This window comes from Camponotus floridanus, unplaced genomic scaffold, assembly GCF_003227725.1.
Source record: "Camponotus floridanus strain SB8 unplaced genomic scaffold, Cflo_v7.5 scaffold1, whole genome shotgun sequence".
NCBI lineage: Eukaryota > Metazoa > Arthropoda > Insecta > Hymenoptera > Formicidae > Camponotus > Camponotus floridanus.
In genome coordinates, this window is record NW_020229214.1 from 6,819,231 (window position 1) to 6,838,558 (window position 19,328).

Here is a 19,328-nt window from a genome sequence, read left to right on the forward strand (position 1 = left end):
AAATTAAATGGAGACTTTCTTTGACTGTTATTCTCATCAAAAAAGGGGCAGAAAACGTTTTATGTATATATATACGCATATACACGCAGTTATGGCTTAAATTTTTTCAATTAATATAAATAATTATTAATATAACTATTAAACATACAAATTAAAAATTCTGATATAATAAAATATTTCAAATAATTTTGCTAAAATGTTATAAAAATTTTTAAAAATTTGTGATAAATTGAGCGTATATATTTTTTTCCATGTAATGTTCATTTGAAAAACTGTATAGTATTTTTATATTATACATTTTATACACTGCTTAGGTTTTCATGTATGATATAAGATATATATATATATATATATATATATATATATATATATATTATATATATGTATATCGCGCGCGATGTACTTTCTAATATATCAATCTAGAAATTATCGGAATTTTATCACGGGTTGAAACTTACAGAGCTGTGTTTATAAAATCAATATTTTAAAAAAATAATGAATTGAAAAGGAAGTTTCGAATTAAATCTCTCTTTCTCTAATAAAAAAAGACTTTTTAATATTAATTACATCTCTTATAAAAAAATGATTTTCTCGAATATTGCATTATTATCAATACATTTTATATCGTATTTTAATGATATATTTAACATCATATATTATACATTTATATACACATATAAATTTCATTTTACAAGTTATAGAAAATTCATAACTATACGAACAATATTTAGTGAAAAATTTTGCAACATTTAACGATGCGCATTATATGAACTGAATATCAATATTTACTGCGATATTTTTGAATCATTGCGTAAAGTTGTCAAATTTATTATTCAAAAAAGCTTTTACCAAAAATTTATATGTGTATCGTTAATATCGTTTTGCGAAATTTGGACTAATATTGGAGTTGTTATAAGTGCAAGTTTATTTGTCGATGATGTATCGATTGTTATTATGTGTGTTTTATGTTTAATTACATGTCTATTAGTTTTCCTAAATCAAAAAAAATATCTAAAAAATACTATAATAAAAATTTCTTGTGCTATTTCTGATATACCGATATCTTGCTTTTCGTGAAATAGATATATATTATTAAAATTATTTTATTATTCAATACATGTATCAAATCTCACAAATCGATATTTCTGTTTAATTTTAGAACACGTAAAACTCTACAAGACAGATACTAAAAAAAGATATATTTTTTATTCCTTAATTTCAAACAGGTCATAAATTTTATCGTCAACTATTTATAAAAAAAAAAGTTCCAAATTTGACATATCAATATCGATAAAAAATCGATATTAAATTAGTTTAATAATAATTTAGTAATTAGTATTTTCATGTTTGGCATTTTGTATTTTAAAATTAAATTAAATTGAAAAGTTTGCGATAAATGACATTCTATTAAATGTATAACAGACTTCATCAATTGTTATTGTTTAGAATAAATTCTAACGCGTATTCAGCAATATAACTTATTCGACTACATGTTCAATGATAATAATATTTAATCATAGCTTGTTATTGCTATCAATATTATCTATTTGAATACAATTTCATCAACGGAATCGATATAGATATCAGCAAGAGATCATCTTGTTATTAAATTGCCATAAATCGAGATAGATGATAGAAACAAAATATCCACCTATAAATAGCACTTTTATTGATTTTCTTTCATTCACACCGCGATTATATTAATAAGTGTACAACATTGATTTTCATAAATAAAATTAACCCAGCACAGGTGACAGAATGACGTCAAATGATATAATAACGTTTTAATGACGTGATTAAGACGTACGTCATTAAGACGTCTCCACATAGCATGTATATCCAAAAGATATCCAGAAGATATCCAGAAGATATTTTTGGGTGATTAGACATCTTCAGGATATCCTGTTAATGTCTCTTGGACATAGGATGCTATATGGGTCTTTAGACGTCTTGCTACCTGGGAGATACATGAAATTAAAAAAATTTTTGCATTTAAATATAACTATATATTATAAATGATCTTTGTCCTCCAAATATATTTGTATTACTTAAAAAAATCCACATCATATATATGTTTATATAAAAAAGAAAAAGACAAAAATATAAAGATTTTCAAAACCGTTTCCATGTGTATTTTGCGTGCAATAATTTAGTATAGAAACAATTGAATCAAGCTACACGTATACTAGAGTAGAATGGAATGAAATATATACGGATTACGTCCGATCGCAAGCAGTATTTACCAAATATCAATATACGAAATGAAAAGAAAACAATTTACCTTGGCTGTTGGTGAAAAGCCTCAGCGCGAGTCAATATTCCGATTTCGCATTGAAACGGATGCAAATTCGAAAGTACGAAAGTTATTATCCGTTTATCGGTACGCTCGTCTCGAACCGACTGTAATAAACGCACACAAATCGACGCTATCGAATCTATCATGATTCCACCAAATCATCGATTCACGATTCATCGCCACGTTTGAATATCACCATCGAGTCGCGTTCGCGCTTAATCGCAATGGCGTCGTTTTACGGCGGGAATTCTGTTTGCGAGGTACGGTTGCGCCATCTTGCGTCAGTCGAGCGAGACAAATCAAATATGGCGGCACGATTGTCGCGGAGACATGAAATATATAAATGTGTAAAATGTGAAAATAAATATATAAATGTAAAAATAAACACAAAAATAAATATATAAATGTAAAAATAAATACATAAATGTATAAAATGTATAAATGGAAGCATTAGCTGCCAATATCCAATAAAGGTGCTTGTTTCCTAGAGATTTTAGTTAACAATATTTTAAGTTCTAGGTTCTAGCAGAGAGAAGACTGAGAGATGTCATAGCCCGCTTTTAGGTGATCCCTGGAAGCGATACTCCCTCTGTGGACATTAAAAACGTGGACATGAACTACAAAACCAATGCCACGAATGTTCTCAGAGGATAATACATTATATATGTCTTTCTGATAATATAAATAATATAAATAAAAATATAAATAATTTAATTAATAATAATTTATTATATAAAAATAATATGTTGTCTCTTTTCACGCTATTATTTATTTATTTATGTTATGGTTTTGTGTCTTCTTTTTCTTTTTCTCAACATTATTTATTTATTTATTTATTTAGTTCGCTCTAAGTCACTCTTTTAAAATGCAAAACTAAATATTATAAAATTTGACTTCGGAAAAGCGCGTTAAAACAATCGAATAAATTCAAATCATTAGCATAACAAAAGGTTCCGTGATACATCAATTTAATAATTAATTTAAAATAAAATATACCTCTATAATTTAAAATTCCGCGTGTATATGTAGTACGTAAAATATTTCGGCAGAGAATTATCAATAATATTATGTTTGTTTTGGCGATGTATAGGCAATGTATAAGCGCGCTATACATATCACGGCTTTGTCATCATTCGCACGGTGACTCTCGAGTAATAAAGTAGTGATGAGAAACGCTTCGTATATTGTAATTTTTGTGTTAAACACGATTAGGATTAATATTGAAACATAATTTGCTATAAATAACAATAAGTATTAATTAATTAAAAATTAATTAACGACATAAAACTCGCAACGATAAATCTTTATCGAAACGCATTCATTCATTACTGCGAATAAAAATTAAAATAGGGAATACATAAAAGGGCATAAGAGAATTAATTATGTTATGATCCTTATGTTATGACCTTTCAATCATATTGATGCTTATTATAATAATATTTCTTTAATAATATTAGAATTAAATATATTTCGACCAATGCTTTAAATATTCTCAATTCTTGTTAATTAAACAATACACAATTTAATCGAGAATCGATAAAATGATAGGAATACAAAATATTAAATAATCACTTCGATTATTGTGATCTTTACGGACAATAATTATTATTTTAATACTTAAAATCACAAATATATTCCGCGTTATTTTATCATTCTACTTGACAATGTGAGATGAAATAAAACAATCGAATTATAGATTCAAATAATTAACATAACGAAATAAAACAATCGAATTATAGATTCAAATAATTAACATAACGAAAGGCTTCGTGATGAATAATTTATAATAATAAATAATCAATTAATCTTAATCATTAAATTAAAATACTTCTATAATTTAATATTCCTCGCGCAAATATTTGATATTACAGAAAATATTTCAGCAACGAGAGAATTTTATCAATAACACCGTGTTCGACCTTGATAAACAGTATCGTGCTATTGTTAATATGTTACATGGCTTTATTATCATTCGCAGTAACTTCGAGCAATAAAGTGACGTTTCATTTATTATCAAATTTTTTCTTTACATAGTCAACCTTGGCGATATAAACAGTACCGCAATGTTTTTGACTTACAATCATTCGCTCAGTGGTTCTTGAGCAGTGAAGTAGTGATGTAAGACGTCTCATATATTATCAAATTCTTTCTCTAAACACAATTGCAAGTGCAAGGAGGAACTTTTCGTGAATGAGCGTAAGTCTAACGAGGAATTCAAATGAGTGCAACGAAGATTGGAGTGCCACGAGGAAAAAGTAAAGGAAGCAAAAGAAAAAAAGGAAGTCTTGGAAATGGATGGATCAATAAGATATGATGTAAGTCATTAATATTTTAATTATTTATCACATTCATTATTTATTATATTGTTACGTCCCCGCGTCATATCTCCCTAGATGTATTTGCTACCCGTTGAATTCTTTCGGCGGGAAGTACGTTGACGGAAGAAGATCATTTCCGCGCGCGTTGTCAAGATATTATTATAAACAACGACTGTCGGAGAGTCTGAGCCCAGCTGTCAAAATGTGCGGACGCGCGTCTATTTGTGATCCGTTTTATTCTGAATTCTTGAATGTTACTCGCGGTTTATTAAAATACTTGTGCATCTTAAATCGCGTTATTTACCGCGTTATCGTTCCGCGGATGTAAAAATATATAAATTATTTATCATTAGTATATATTCAAAATATATGTATTTTACGTTTCTTATTTCTTTGTTAGTGATTCAATAGTGATTTTAAATTGTAATATATATAATACATATATTTATAAAAAATATTCCATTTTATTTTAAAATAATTAAAACATTCATAAAATTTTTATTAATTAATATTTTCAGACACTTCAATAATTATTTTAGAGATAGGTTTATCTTCAATAATTAATATTTTCAGAAACGATTAATAATTTTATTAATGACTCTTTTGATTACGATTATTTACGTTATATAAAACTTAAATTCTATTATTGCATATCTATTATTAATAATAAATGTCGCGTAATTAATTTTTGCTGATCAGTCTCGTCTGGATTATATAAAAATTTTTAGTATATTTTATATTATTTAGTATATTTTTGACATTTTCGTGTAATAAATTATTCCATGTAATAAATTATTTTGTATAATGAAATTTCGAATTATACTTTATATTAAATTTTTTTATATTTTGTCGTATATTTTGTAATATATATTTAGCATAAAAATGTATAAAAATATTATGTTGGTATGAAAATTATAATAAAAATATATAAAAATAATGTTAGCTGTATTAAAATGGAACATATGAATTCCTTATATTTTATATAAAGTAAGAGACTTAAAATATTTTGCAACATCTATATTTTTCGAATCTTAATTATAAAAACTTCAAAAGAATCAGTGATTAATTTGACAAATTCTATATATGTATTAATAATTAAATTTTCAAATAATTAAAAAAATGATTAATAAATATCAAAGATCAGTTTACTGCTAATTAAGAAGATTTATAGAAATACGGTTAAAAATGTTTTTATCCCACAGCAGGCATTTTGTGTTTTATAAATAAAAAGATATAAATATGACAATGAATATAGAAAGATCTTTATTTCATGTTTGAATATTACAGTATCTTTCGCGATTGAATAATTTATTTACTAACAATTTACATACATAAGTATCTTATTATACAGCACTGGTGTTACCGGCATTTCTGGTTTTGTTTCGTGCACATAGCACGAAACAAAACCAGAAATTGTGCACGTTATATTACCCTCTGAGAACATTCATGGACATTGGTTTTGTAGTTCATGTCCACGTTTCAATGTCCCTAGAGGGAGTATCGCTTTCAGGAATCACAGCAGCTCATAAAAGCAGGTCATGACACCTCTCACAATCAGTCTTTTCTCTGTTTCTAGTTTCTATCGAGCACGGTGTGAAATCTGTGGCTCATCTATGTATATTATTTATCCATGGACGCGGAGACGTTCCTAACCTTCTGAATCGTTGACATCGCGCAAACAAATTCCAAGATAAGCGGTTAGGAGAGAGGTAGAAGAATGTTTATAGTGACGAAGGAGATTGACAGTGAGAATATTAGTAAATTGTGTCGCACGTGCTTGAGGGAAGACGGCGACAAAATGGTATGCTTGTTCGTGGGCCCGGCTGGTTCGTCACTCGCCGCTAAATTACGATCGCTCTCTTGCTTGGAGGTAAGCGACATTTTCCGTCTCTTTAAGCTTGCGTATGTAAAGTCATATTTTGAGTATGATACTTGCAGGTCTGGCAAGGAGATGGTTTACCGGAGAAGATGTGCGATCGTTGTGTCACCAGAGCAGAGTCGGCTCTTTTATACAGGGAGCAATGTCGTGCAGCTGACAGGGCTTTGCGACAAGCAGCGTTGAAGGTAGCAGGACGAATCGTACGAGAAATTGTAGTATATTCGGAATTATATACATATAGAATATTACTATCGATTATATTTAAATAGGTATCTGGATTGACGTCGTATACTACCGTTTCTGGCTGCAAACTCTATCAAAATCAACAAAATCAAGGATTCATACCTGTGCAAAATCCTCACAAGACGCTAAAGTGTATGGAATGCGGTGCAGTGTTTACCAATTATCAAGAACTCTGCGCCCACAATCGACTGCATTTGCCCTTTATACAGGATAACATACCTATGCAACATATGCACATTGTGGAATCTCAAAATTCATACCTCAATTTTACTCATGTGGGTTCAAACTTTACCAATGATAGTAGTATAAATATGCAATTATCTCCATCGGTCAGATCAAATATGATGCATGCTATGTCATTGAACGAAGAAAATTCGAGTCGCGCTGCTTGTGCCTTGCATTGTTCTTTGTGCAACCATACTTTCACCAATAGGAGACAATTAATAAGTCATAATATAGCACATAGTACAGAGAATGTAGATATATCATGCGATAATGAAAATATAGAAATATGTGAAAATTCTAATCATATTCCACAAAATTTAAGTTACGAAAGGTCCATTCATTCTGTTGACAATCCCATTCAGAATCTGTCTTATCAAAGATCCACTGTAGATGATAACGATGGAATGCAAAATATAAACTTTCCAGAAAATATTGATTTGGATGGCGTCCAAGAGAATAGTTCAGAGCGTTTACACAATGTAACGATACAATCGGAAAATAATGTATCAATTACGGAAAATTTGAGATTTATAAAAGCACTCGAAAAAGATAGGCAACTCGTAATCGAATATCATGGATGTTCAACTGATAATAATTACAAACAGCCTGACATAAAAAGCATAGAAGATGTTCCAACAGTAAAGAAACATCAGTGTGAAGTATGTTTGAAACAATTTGGACAAAAATCTAAATTATTCGCTCATCAGTTGTCTCATTCTGGTCAACAACCGTTCAAATGCCTGAGTTGTGGCAAAGCTTATGCATCAAAAAGTAAACTCAATGCGCATATGAGATTACACACCAAAACCAATGTGCATCAATGTAAGGTATGTGATAAAATATTTCCATATCCGTCTTATTTAGAGGAACACACAAAAATACATAATAAAAGTGATAGCGATAGGCCACAAAGCAAGGAATTTGAATGTAGCACTTGTAATAAACGTTTTCAACTTTTAAAGAATTTGAAAGCTCACGAAAGACTTCATACTGGAAAGGGCTTAGTGCAATGTGAGATTTGTGATAAAAAATTTAGTCAAAATTATAATCTAAAAATGCATCTACGAACGCACAAAATGTCGAGAGTGCACAAATGCGAATATTGCGACAAACGTTTTGTACAGAAAGGTAATTTAGTCGAACATTTACGGATTCACACTAAAATGAAGCCTTTTGTGTGTAAATTATGTGGTAAAAGATTTGCGCAATCAAGTCATCTTAAAAGTCATGAAACTTCGCACGGCGCCTTGCGACAACATCAATGTCGATTATGTGGAAAGAGATTTAAATTAGCTAATCACTTAAAACGGCATTTAAATTTACATACTGGTTCAAAGATGTACAAGTGCAATCAATGTAATCAAATGTTTTCCCAATCTTTCAGTTTGACAAGACATTTAAAAAGGCACAATGAATCGCATATATAATTTATTTAACAAATTGTAATTTATGTACATAGAAAATTGTGTTTCTATATGTATATATATATATATATTATGTATATAGACAATATATGAATGGCTATTACAAAGATACATTTTGCATAATTGCAAGATTTTTTTATCTATATTTATATTAGATATTATTTTTTTTATTATTCTTTAATAAAAAATAATAAAATAATAAAAAATAAATTCTCTTTTTTTTTTTTTATTATTCTTTCTTATTATATTCTATCAGAGAATAAAGAAATATTAAATCTAAAATCTGAAATCTAGACACTTTTCTTGGAGAAAATGAAATAATGCCAGAATAGAAACATTATAATTTCTTTACTTGTTATAAAAATATGTTTATCATAATTTTGACGAAATTTTGAATCCTTTACTTGTGATTTTTTAGGATTGTAGTTAGAATATTTATGCCTTCTCGCAATTGCTCTTCCGTGATTGTTAATGGTGGTGATATCCTAATAATTTGACCGTGTGCAGGTCTCGATAACAATCCAGCATCTCTTAGCTTCAGACAGATATCCCAACCATCAGCAAACTCTGTAAACAAAAGATTTATTAAATATATCATGTATAGCAAGATTCAGTATCTTGTACATAAAAATTGTTCAAAAATATTGTTAAACAGACGCGTGTAGTCTCTTTATCCACTTTATCCACTTTATCATGCTTTTTTATGTAAAGATATCGACAACGCGAGATAAAGATATGATTTGCAATTTACGTGTGCATCAAAATAAATATTTTATCTTTGCTCGTATCATGCAACAAAGTTTTAATTTGTCGACCGAATTTATCGGCGATGGCTTAATCGAGTAAATTGTTTACGATACCTTTATTAATGACGAGGCCAGCTAAAAGACCACGTCCACGAAATTCTGTCGCGATATCCTTCGGTAGCTTACTTAATTCTTCTTTTAAAATATTCCCGAGTCTTTTTGCGTTTTCCGCCAAATTTTCTTCTTCCAATATTTTAACCGCTTCTAGAGCAACCCTATTTCCAAGCGGACTTCCACCGAAGGTACTTCCATGCGAACCCGTCTCCAGACAGAGCATTATCTAAAAGGATTGATAATTATTAATAATTAACATTTAGGACATTTAAGATTTTTAAAGATCTTATCGAAATAATCAATCGATTAGCATTGGATATAACGATATTTTGGAGCTACAGTAGATCCAGATACGTGTTATCGTATTTGCATAAAATTTGAAGGTGTGTAAACGAAATTATGATTATTAAAAAATACTTTATATTTAAAATTTAAGTAAGAATGAAAATGATTTTTTAGTGGCTGCAATAACATCTTTTCAGATACCTTATCATCTGCCAGAACACCGGATACTGGATACATGCCACCAGAAAGTGCTTTCCCCAAAATAAGAATATCCGGTCTACAACCTTCGTAATCGACTGCCAAACGTGTACCAGTTCTACAGAGACCAGTCTGCACTTCATCGGCAATCCATAAAACATTGTATTTTGTGCAAAGTTCTCTTACACGTTTCAAATAACCATCCTGAATAGAACAGAGAGCGAAAAAGTATTAGTATCTCTACAAAGATAACGATAATGATATTAATCTAGTTTTTTTTTTATAATTAGAACAAGTACTTGAGAAATAATTTTTTTATCTAACAAAGGAGATAAGTTATATTTGTATAATAACGAGACTTTCTTCAATATTCTAATCATATATAATAATAACAAAATAAATAAATAAATAAAAATAATGCTTGTCCCGTAATATTCATAATATTGCATATCTTTGCGTCAACTTACAGTCGGTATCACTACACCAGCTTCTCCCTGAATAGGTTCTACCATGAACGCGCAGATATTGGGATTCTCTTTGAATTTTTGTTCCAAAGCGACCGGATCGTTGTATGGTATTTTCTCAAAAAGGGGTACATAAGGACCGAAATCTGTGTAACAGTTCGGATCCGACGAGGCTGACAAAGCCGCTAATGAACGGCCCCAAAAATTTCCATTAGCGAATAAAACGGTAGCCTTGTTACTTTGCACCTTTTTAATTCTGTAGCCCCAGCGTCTGGCCAATTTTATGGCTGTATCGCCAGCTTCGACACCTGTTGTAAGTAAAACAAAAGAAAATGATGCAAATTTTTATAATTTTCCATAATACGGGAATATAGAATTTCCCGTAATTTATAGAATATAGAATGTTTCTTATAAATAATACTAAGTAGTACTACAGGTTTCATCCGATAATTACTAACAACAGAAACAAATAAATATTTTTTTATGAAAATTCTTAAAATGAATTCACACCTGTGTTCATAGGTAAAAATCGATCCCATCCCAGGAGTTTTGTCAAGTATTCTCCTAATTCGCCATGAGGTTCCGAATAATAGGCTCTTGATGTATGCGCCAACTTTCCAACTTGATCTCTCATGACCTTTACTAGACGCGGATGACAGTGGCCCTGACTGACGGTCGAGAATCCCGCCAGAAAATCAAGGTAACGTTTACCATTAATATCCCACAGATAGACCCCTTCTCCATGAGATAGGACAACCGGTAGCTGTTTGAAGTGTATACCGCCATATTTAGTGTCACGATCAATCACTTCCTGGGTACTCAAGAATCTCCTCTTGTCCGATTCTCTTATAAAATTGAAGAACCTTTGCCTCACGGATTGCATGGACATTTTTTTCTCACCCTATTCATCAATAAGTATATTACAATTTTTTTACTTTATATTGATATCATATTTTTTTATTTAATAATGTATTTTGTTTTATATTATTATTTTTATTTTTTATTATTATCTTTAATAAAAATAAATTTTTTGAAAATAATATTAATTTTTAAATTTACGTTTAAAACAATTATTATTTATTCTAAAGTAAATTTATTCGAAAGTATTATGTATGTATTGCACGTATACCTTGTGATTAACATATTTTTTTATATGAAAAAATTAAAAAAATTTATTATTATTAATATAATATTTAATATATACACAGAAAGGTACCGTCTTTTCCTTTATACGAATAAGAGTAAAATGCCAAGAAATAGTCTGATGGCATTCAATCAATCTTGCTTTTATACTAAGTTGGTAAAAGATATGGCAAAAGATATGATTGCTTATTTATTGACATTGTACGCAAGCATTGCGACAGATATGGATTTAAAATAAATACTGTTGCAAACCATATCTGATAAAGAGTCTAATGACTGAGGATATGAAGGCGCCAATGTTCCAAAGTAAATGAGATAACGATAAACAATAAACAATAAACGATAAACAATAATCTGAGATGACTTCTACATTAAGGATACAGAGAAAATGAAATTATTGTGCGTGTGAATTTGGATTAAATTCTTTTATTAATAATTTTCAAGCATATTTTTTATCATTGTTAAGAATTTGATAAAGTAATCATATAATGATATATACAAAAAAAAATTAAATTTGTGAATAAATCTTGAAAATATAATACTTCAAAAAACTTTAGATTATATATTTTAATAATAAGCTTTGCGTTAAATAATTTATATTTTGCTCAAAATGATAACAAATAATTATTTAATATTTAAATAAAGATAAATAATAAGAAAGAGAGAGAAGAAAAAGATAATATCACATTCAACTATTAACTGGGTTTATAATGATATAAATTGAATGTATGTCGAACTGTATATAATGTGTCGAAAAATAGATATTTTATCAAACACGAATCATCTTACTTTGTTTTGCTTTTATTGCTTATTACAATCTTGTAAAAATAATATAGAGGTATATGGCATATCAGCATAATCACATTTTTTTAGATATTATTTCATAATTTAATTGTTTATTTTATTATTTAATTAATTTATTATTTAAAGAATGAGAAATAATTTGATAAATTAATTGAAATAAGACAATACGAAACAATCTTGTGAATTATTCAAGTAGCAACAAGTTATATGTATATATTTTTCGTCATATTTTATCTCTCGTATTATTGCTCTAGGAACACATCGTTATTTGCGTAGAGAACATTATCGTATTAAGCTATTAATAACCCAAATGTAATAAATCGAATAAACGCACACACACATTCTCTCGTTTCATTAGTCTTTATCATTATTGAGATAATAACACGACGAGATAATAACACCATTCAAGATGAAGACTTTCTCTCATAATAGAAAAAAATCATTATAAGTAATGATAATCGTATAAGTACATACATTTATACGTCGCGTTTAATGACATTTTATGAATAAACAACATGTGCAATTTAAAAATATACATACATGTCGATGTTTGTATATTTTTAAATTGCACATGTATATCGTTATCTCAGATTACTATTTATCGTGTTCTCAATTTTATGTCAAACATTTAATCCCCGTAATATGTATCGCTTGATAATTTCAATTTATCAAAAGTATCGAATTCTTTTGATATATATATATATATCTTAATCTACTATATGCAAGTGCTATCTATCTATCTATTTATCTATCTATATCTATCTATCTACCTATATATATATATATATATATATATATATATATATATATATATCTATTTATATATATATATATATATATATAAATAAATAAATAAATAAATAAATATATATATATATATATATATATATATAGATAGATAGATAGATAGATAGATAGATAGATAGGTAGGTAGGTAGGTAGGTAGGTAGGTAGGTAGATAGATAGCACTTGCATATTGTAGATTAAGATATTGCATGAACATTATCAAGATTATATCTTGTATGTATGTAATGGATTGTATCTTGATTAAATAAAATTTTTTAATATAAAGTAAATCAGGAAAATGAAGGAATAGATATAATGTATCATGATAAATTGTTAAGAATACACATTTTTATTTGAAAAATACAATATAATTACAAGTATAAAAACAAATGTTTTTATATCGTACAAAAACAAATGTTTATATATCGTATTACTAATATATGTATATTTTATTTCTTAAAATGTCTTCTATATCATATATACATAACGTACAATATTATAAATAGAATTCTGTTTTGAATTTTACCGCAAATTACATGAATTGTATCCAAAATAGATTTTAATATATACTTTAAAACAATTATTTATCGAATTATGTTATATTAAAAATTAATGTATTAATTATATTAATTATAATTATATTAATTATAATTATTATGCTAATTATAATTAATATGCTAATTATAAGTAAGAATAGTTTTAGAAATAATATCCGCGCACTCACGTATCTGTTCCTCCGTAATAATCAACGGTGGTGCCAAACGAATAATGTGTCCATGTGTTGGTTTCGCTAAAAGTCCATGTTCCTTTAGTTTTATACAAATATCCATGGCATTGATCTTTTTATTGATGACGATGGCATTCAAAAGACCCTTTCCTCTCACTAGAGTGACTACGTCTTTCGGTAGCTTGTTTAATTCGTTTCTGAGCACATGTCCAAGTCTTTCTGCGTTCTCGGCAAGTTTTTCTTCTTCCAGAACACGAACCGCCTCGAGAGCGATCCTACATCCCAGAGGATTGCCACCATAGGTGGATCCATGTTCACCGGGTTTGATAGCGAGCATGACGGGATCATTTGCCAACACACCGGAAACTGGATAAAATCCTCCGGATAGAGCCTTACCAAGGATCAGGATGTCCGGCTTTACGTTTTCGTAATCAACGGCAATTCGCTTCCCTGTCCTCGCCAAACCAGTCTGCACCTCATCAGCGATCCATAGGACATTATATCTTGTACAAAGTTCTCTGATTCCTTTCAGATATCCATCCTTTTTGAAACAAAGACAATTTAAAAATAATGTTTGAAAATCCTTAAATAAATTCTTATACTTATATTTAATATTTGCATGGGATATTACCTTAGGAACCACTACACCAGATTCACCTTGGATAGGCTCCACCATGAAGGCGCAAACGTTTGGATCATCAAGAGCTCGCTGGAGCGCCGAGAGATCATCGTAAGGAATAATTTCAAAGCCCGGCATGAATGGCCCGAATCCGCCGTAACTACTCGGATCGGTACTGGAGGAGACAGCGCTCATAGTTCTTCCCCAAAAATTGCCTTCCACAAATATTATTTTAGCCTGATTCTGCGGTATACCTTTACAAGAATATCCCCATTTGCGTGCCAATTTGCATGCCGTTTCACCACCTTCGACACCTGTATTCATCGGTAGCCACTTGTCATATCTGAGGTATGAAATAGATATCAAGTATGAATAATTTTTTTCGCAACGTTATTAAGGATAAATATTACAAAATTGTATACATTTTGGAGGAAATATTTGTACAATAGTTTCCTTTTTAAAAGTTTCTTTGTTTTATTAGTTATATAATAGAAACAAAATTTCATAAATTGCAATGTTTTTCAATGTCTTTATTTAATAATTATTAGTCATTTGTGATTGCATTAGTTTTAAGAATTTTTTAAAAAGATTTTTTAAAAAAGAATAAGATTAATTTTGTTCTATATATCCCTAGCCTTAGTATTTTCAAAATATTTAAGATCTTCGAAATAAATGTGGATTTCGAACTGCATCTTATATATAGATTACACTTGAGATTACACTGTAGATTATAATATTTTTCCTGCACAGATCTCATACTCTGTTACGTTATCAATTAATCTTATCAATATAGACATTAAATCTTTCAAGGTAGCGCGTTACATACCCGAAAAGTTTCGTAATATATTCCTCGAATTCACCCAAAACATCAGAATAAAACGCTCTAGATGTCAAAGTTAAAGTCTTTGCTTGATCGAGCATCGCTTTGTAGATTCTTGGATGGCAGTGGCCTTGATTAACTGCCGAATAAGCACTTAGAAAGTCAAAGTACCGTTTACCTTCGACATCCCACATAAAAACACCCTGTGCTTTGCACAAGGCTACAGGAAGTGGATGGTAATTATGAGCTCCATACTTTGCTTCACGATCGAAGATTTGTTGAGATGTAAGTTTTCTACATTGAATGTGCTAAAAAAGGAAATTATATTAAGTTTAGCCTTAACATATTTTAAAATATTTTATAGTTATTCTATAAGACGAAATGAAGAATACGGTTAAATTAGTATTAATAATATATATTACCCAAGATTGAGGATATAATAGCACTCTTGCCGATCTTTTGATGTTTAATAGCGCTACTCTTGCTAATGGATCCATTGAAGAAATTGTTGAGGTACTTGCTTGGTAAGCCGCACGACAATATGCTTTGCTACGCAAGCACGATTGAGAGATTTGATATTAGAATTCTCTGACCGTAAGCTAAGTGGCCCGTCGTAAAGCATTCGCGAACATTCTGTGCGATAAATTGTGATAAAGTAAAAGTTTACCGTCGCCACTGGATAAATTTATACTTTTAAAATATTAGTTTAAATATTTGCCAAAGAAAAAATATATTTTTAATTTATATTTATATTTATAAAATATTTCTAATCTATTTATTATTCATTTATTCCTTATTTTATTTTTTTAATAATATTTTTCCTTAGACGAGCTTTAAAATTATAAGAAATTATATGAAAAATATTATATAAATTATTTAAACATTTTTCAAATTGCAAGACAAATTTGTTAATCTATTTTTTTCAAAAGCTGTAATTATAATATGAAATTTTAGATAAATCATATTAATTATCTTTATTTTTTACATATCTCTTATCTAATTATGATAGTTGAATCCTTAAACAATATTGGAAATTAGACATTAAAAATTTAAAGAAAAAGATTAAATCATTCTTCAAAAATTATTTTTTATTCGCAATAAAACTTTTAAGAATTGACATTAATAGATTAACATACATATATGAATTAATATAAATATATTAAGTCTTACAGCTCACTGTCACTAACGACACGTACACCAACTTGTCACTCAACAGCGACTCTAGTCGAACTCTGGCGTATAATTGTATGTTCTTTCTGCTGCTAGTTCAAGTTTTATTTATCTTAATCGTACAGTATATACTGAAGGATAACATCGTATTATGTATCTCTTGCTTACACTTACGTCAATACAAATCTTATTACTTTCCTTCCTATACATCTATCCTTGTCGAATTATCGCCGATAAGCAATACATTCTCATATGATACATTTATATATATAAAGACGATTCTTACGCAAAATAAATAAATAACTTTTGCAATTACATTACAATAAATAATAACGATTTCAATTTCTGTGGACAAAAAATGTTACTATTAAAAAATTGTCGCTATCACTGCATATTTTTGATTAAAAGCAATTAAACTTTATCACTATATAACTAAATAATTGCAAATTTACGTTACCGATAAGAAAAAATTGCTGAATAATCCTATTTGTGAAAAAATAAATTTCCTGTTGAAGTAAAATTGTTGATTATAAAATAGTTAATAGCATTTTACTATTGCGAAATTACTATTATGACAAAATAAGAATCAGTTTGTTATTATTGCATAACAACATTTATATGCATATATTATATAGAGTGTTTGGAAATCGCCCGCAGTACTTAAGAAATAATTCTAAAAAGAAGGCAAAAAGCTATATAAACATAGGACCAGAAATAAGTCGTTTCCGAGTTATAGCCACTTTTATGTTAACAAAATCGTAATTTATATTCCACTTATATTCCGTAATTTAAAAAGGAGGATGTCAAGCGGACTATAAATTACGATTTTTTTAACATAAAAGTGGCTATAACTCGAAAACGACTTATTTCCGAACCTATGTTTATATAGCTTTTTTGTCTTCTTTTTTTGAGTCCCGAATCACTTCCCAAAGTACTGCGGGCGATTTTTCGGACATTTTGTATACGCGATATATTTATTTTAGACGCATTTAAACACAACGCATCTTGTCGAGTTTATAAATGAATTTCAATCTAATATTTAATGCTACGTAAATTATTAAGTTTATGCAAAAAACTGTTAATTTTCTATTTAGCACAGAATATAAAAAAATGAAAATATTTTCCATTTTTTTAAATTTTAAGATGTATGTGTATAAGAATCTAGTTATTTATTATAAAAGTAAACAACATTTCGCGTCGTTATAATTATATATGTATATATGTATAATTATATTCAGTAATATATTTCTATAATATTTCAACATAAAATTTTATTTAATGTCAGTATCAGCAACAAAAATATTGAATTATTTTATTGGTATAATTGCAATTTATACGTATAAATATAATTATACATTTTATCACATTTGAGCATTGTTATCGACCAAGTTATTTTACGTACTTATCGATAGTAAATTTCTGTAAGACTTCATATCATTTGAGTATTGTTATCGATTCGGCTATACTTGTATATTTATCAATTGCAGATTCTTTCCCGCCAAAAATGCGCGCGTGGATGCGCAAAGCGATTTAAATTGATTTGAATTAACTGTTTCGAACGAACACCTGTTGCTATTGTCTAAAAGCTTTGTGAATCTTTTATTCCAATAGCTTTAATATTCTTTAACCAAGCCCATGGATGAAGACGATTATGAAGCTCTCCGACAAAAAAATATATCCGAAAGGAACGCTATTGTAAGTGTTTTTTTCATTCGATGAAACTGTAAATAACCTTACTTTTCAGAGAAAGCTAAAATTTTCTTTGTGTATGTATGCAGAATATTTCGGTTATGATATAATGTATCTTATATAGTTTGCAGATCTTTTCAAAGATATAAAGAAACAAACGAGAGAAATTAAAGGACTGGAGAAGAAACGATTGAGCAGTCACGATACCGAAAATCAACCGTCCAAGAAAAGACGTAGAACAACTTCAGAAAGTGTAGAAAATTTTCATGGTGGTGGAATACGTTTGCAGTTTCGTCGAACATACAACACTAGAAGCCGAAAGAAGGCATCCGGCAACGATGAATCTAACGATTCTGAAAATGAGAATGAAGAAAATGACTTATCAGAGTCTAAACGTAATCGACCCAAATTGAGAGTTTTATTTCCATGGGCAAAGCCATTTCAGCGCTCCATTGATTTAATGAAAATGGGTGTATGTGATGTAGACGAGGAAGAAGAAGAAGAAGATTACAAAAATGACAGTTTCGATGAAAATAGGCGAGAAAGAAGAGTTTACAAAGTAACAAAATCTGCATATGATCCTGAAAGCATACCATCGGTAGATGAGATTACGCAAGAGATGTTAAACAATGTAGTGAAAAAAATGTCCTTGAAAACATATTGTAAAATTAATGGTACAAGCTGTCACCAATGTAGACAGAAGACTTTGGATACAAAAACAGTTTGCAGATCAGGAGAATGTGTAGGTATTAGAGGACAATTTTGTGGTCCATGTTTGCAAGGAAGATATGGCGAAAATGCTATAGAAGCATTAAAAGATCCAGTAAGTTAAATTTCTTCTAATATTAGCATTGTATAATGCATTATACATTAAAATATTAGTGTGATTAAATTTTTGTAACTTTAATTAACTGCAATCTTTTAGGATTGGGCTTGTCCACCCTGTAGAGGCTTGTGTAATTGTAGTATATGTCGCACTAGAAGTGGACTTTGTCCTACAGGTATTTTAGCTCCTATTGCACGGGAGGAAGGATACTCATCTGTTATGGACTATTTGCAAGCATCAGAAATCGATGATAATTAAACATTCATGCATTATATGATTAAGTTTAGTTATGTAAAATATCAATATTGACTAGAATGTCAGTTAAAATCATTGAATTAAGAATTTATTTTAGATGCATATTTTGATACATTAAATATTGAGTAAATTTTACATGTCTCACCTACATAAAAAATTTTTGATTATAATTGATGAAAATTTTTAATTGAAAACGTTAATTATAATATGAATTATTGTTTATATAACTATGTATAGTACACTTATCTAATTAGTGATTTTCATTATATTTATATTTTAACAAAAATTTGGAAAATT

General features: G+C 28.9%; 4 protein-coding genes across 5 annotated transcripts; 2 read left to right on the forward strand and 2 right to left on the reverse strand.

The window, feature by feature from the left end:
• The first annotated feature begins 6,206 nt into the window (after positions 1-6,206).
• LOC105254074 (zinc finger protein 184) lies at positions 6,207-8,393 on the forward strand. 2 transcript variants are annotated; one of them, XM_020028370.2, is made up of 3 exons: positions 6,207-6,484; positions 6,553-6,693; positions 6,763-8,393. In XM_020028370.2, exons 1-3 carry the CDS (start codon positions 6,332-6,334, stop codon positions 8,386-8,388), a joined length of 1,920 nt encoding a protein of 639 aa, XP_019883929.1. In that variant the 5' UTR covers positions 6,207-6,331; the 3' UTR covers positions 8,389-8,393. The 2 variants fall into 2 exon arrangements, with proteins under 2 accessions (XP_019883929.1, XP_011260849.1); XM_011262547.3 differs by having other exon boundaries at positions 6,208-6,484; positions 6,553-6,678.
• A 302-nt stretch (positions 8,394-8,695) lies between these two features.
• On the reverse strand, positions 8,696-11,598 carry LOC105254076 (ornithine aminotransferase, mitochondrial). The gene is made up of 6 exons (XM_011262552.3): positions 11,409-11,598; positions 10,703-11,093; positions 10,196-10,500; positions 9,732-9,932; positions 9,246-9,471; positions 8,696-8,952 (listed from the first exon to the last, which is right to left on the reverse strand). Exons 2-6 carry the CDS (start codon positions 11,079-11,081, stop codon positions 8,786-8,788), a joined length of 1,278 nt encoding a protein of 425 aa, XP_011260854.3. The 5' UTR covers positions 11,082-11,093; positions 11,409-11,598; the 3' UTR covers positions 8,696-8,785.
• A 1,989-nt stretch (positions 11,599-13,587) lies between these two features.
• LOC105254075 (ornithine aminotransferase, mitochondrial) lies at positions 13,588-16,344 on the reverse strand. Its single transcript, XM_011262551.3, has 5 exons — positions 16,262-16,344; positions 15,514-15,640; positions 15,098-15,399; positions 14,284-14,614; positions 13,588-14,193 (listed from the first exon to the last, which is right to left on the reverse strand). The coding sequence occupies exons 2-5, from the start codon at positions 15,586-15,588 to the stop codon at positions 13,603-13,605; spliced, it is 1,299 nt and encodes a 432-aa protein (XP_011260853.1). The 5' UTR covers positions 15,589-15,640; positions 16,262-16,344; the 3' UTR covers positions 13,588-13,602.
• A 1,386-nt stretch (positions 16,345-17,730) lies between these two features.
• LOC105254077 (cell division cycle-associated protein 7) lies at positions 17,731-19,181 on the forward strand. The gene is made up of 3 exons (XM_011262553.3): positions 17,731-17,956; positions 18,075-18,773; positions 18,876-19,181. Exons 1-3 carry the CDS (start codon positions 17,897-17,899, stop codon positions 19,032-19,034), a joined length of 918 nt encoding a protein of 305 aa, XP_011260855.1. The 5' UTR covers positions 17,731-17,896; the 3' UTR covers positions 19,035-19,181.
• Positions 19,182-19,328: the final 147 nt, after the last annotated feature.

Coding starts and splice junctions, on each gene's coding strand:
- LOC105254074 (XM_020028370.2), top strand. CDS start 6,332: ATGTTTATAGTGACGAAGGAGATTGACAGTGAGAATATTAGTAAATTG. Junction 6,485..6,552: donor GATCGCTCTCTTGCTTGGAG/GTAAGCGACATT, acceptor TGATACTTGCAG/GTCTGGCAAGGAGATGGTTT. Junction 6,694..6,762: donor TGAAGGTAGCAGGACGAATC/GTACGAGAAATT, acceptor ATATTTAAATAG/GTATCTGGATTGACGTCGTA.
- LOC105254075 (XM_011262551.3), bottom strand. CDS start 15,588: ATGGATCCATTAGCAAGAGTAGCGCTATTAAACATCAAAAGATCGGCA. Junction 15,400..15,513: donor TATTATATCCTCAATCTTGG/GTAATATATATT, acceptor TTCCTTTTTTAG/CACATTCAATGTAGAAAACT. Junction 14,194..14,283: donor CTGGTGTAGTGGTTCCTAAG/GTAATATCCCAT, acceptor TGTTTCAAAAAG/GATGGATATCTGAAAGGAAT.
- LOC105254076 (XM_011262552.3), bottom strand. CDS start 11,081: ATGTCCATGCAATCCGTGAGGCAAAGGTTCTTCAATTTTATAAGAGAA. Junction 9,472..9,731: donor GTGTTCTGGCAGATGATAAG/GTATCTGAAAAG, acceptor CAATCCTTTTAG/ATAATGCTCTGTCTGGAGAC. Junction 8,953..9,245: donor TGGCCTCGTCATTAATAAAG/GTATCGTAAACA, acceptor TTTTGTTTACAG/AGTTTGCTGATGGTTGGGAT.
- LOC105254077 (XM_011262553.3), top strand. CDS start 17,897: ATGGATGAAGACGATTATGAAGCTCTCCGACAAAAAAATATATCCGAA. Junction 17,957..18,074: donor TATCCGAAAGGAACGCTATT/GTAAGTGTTTTT, acceptor TATCTTATATAG/TTTGCAGATCTTTTCAAAGA. Junction 18,774..18,875: donor TAGAAGCATTAAAAGATCCA/GTAAGTTAAATT, acceptor GCAATCTTTTAG/GATTGGGCTTGTCCACCCTG.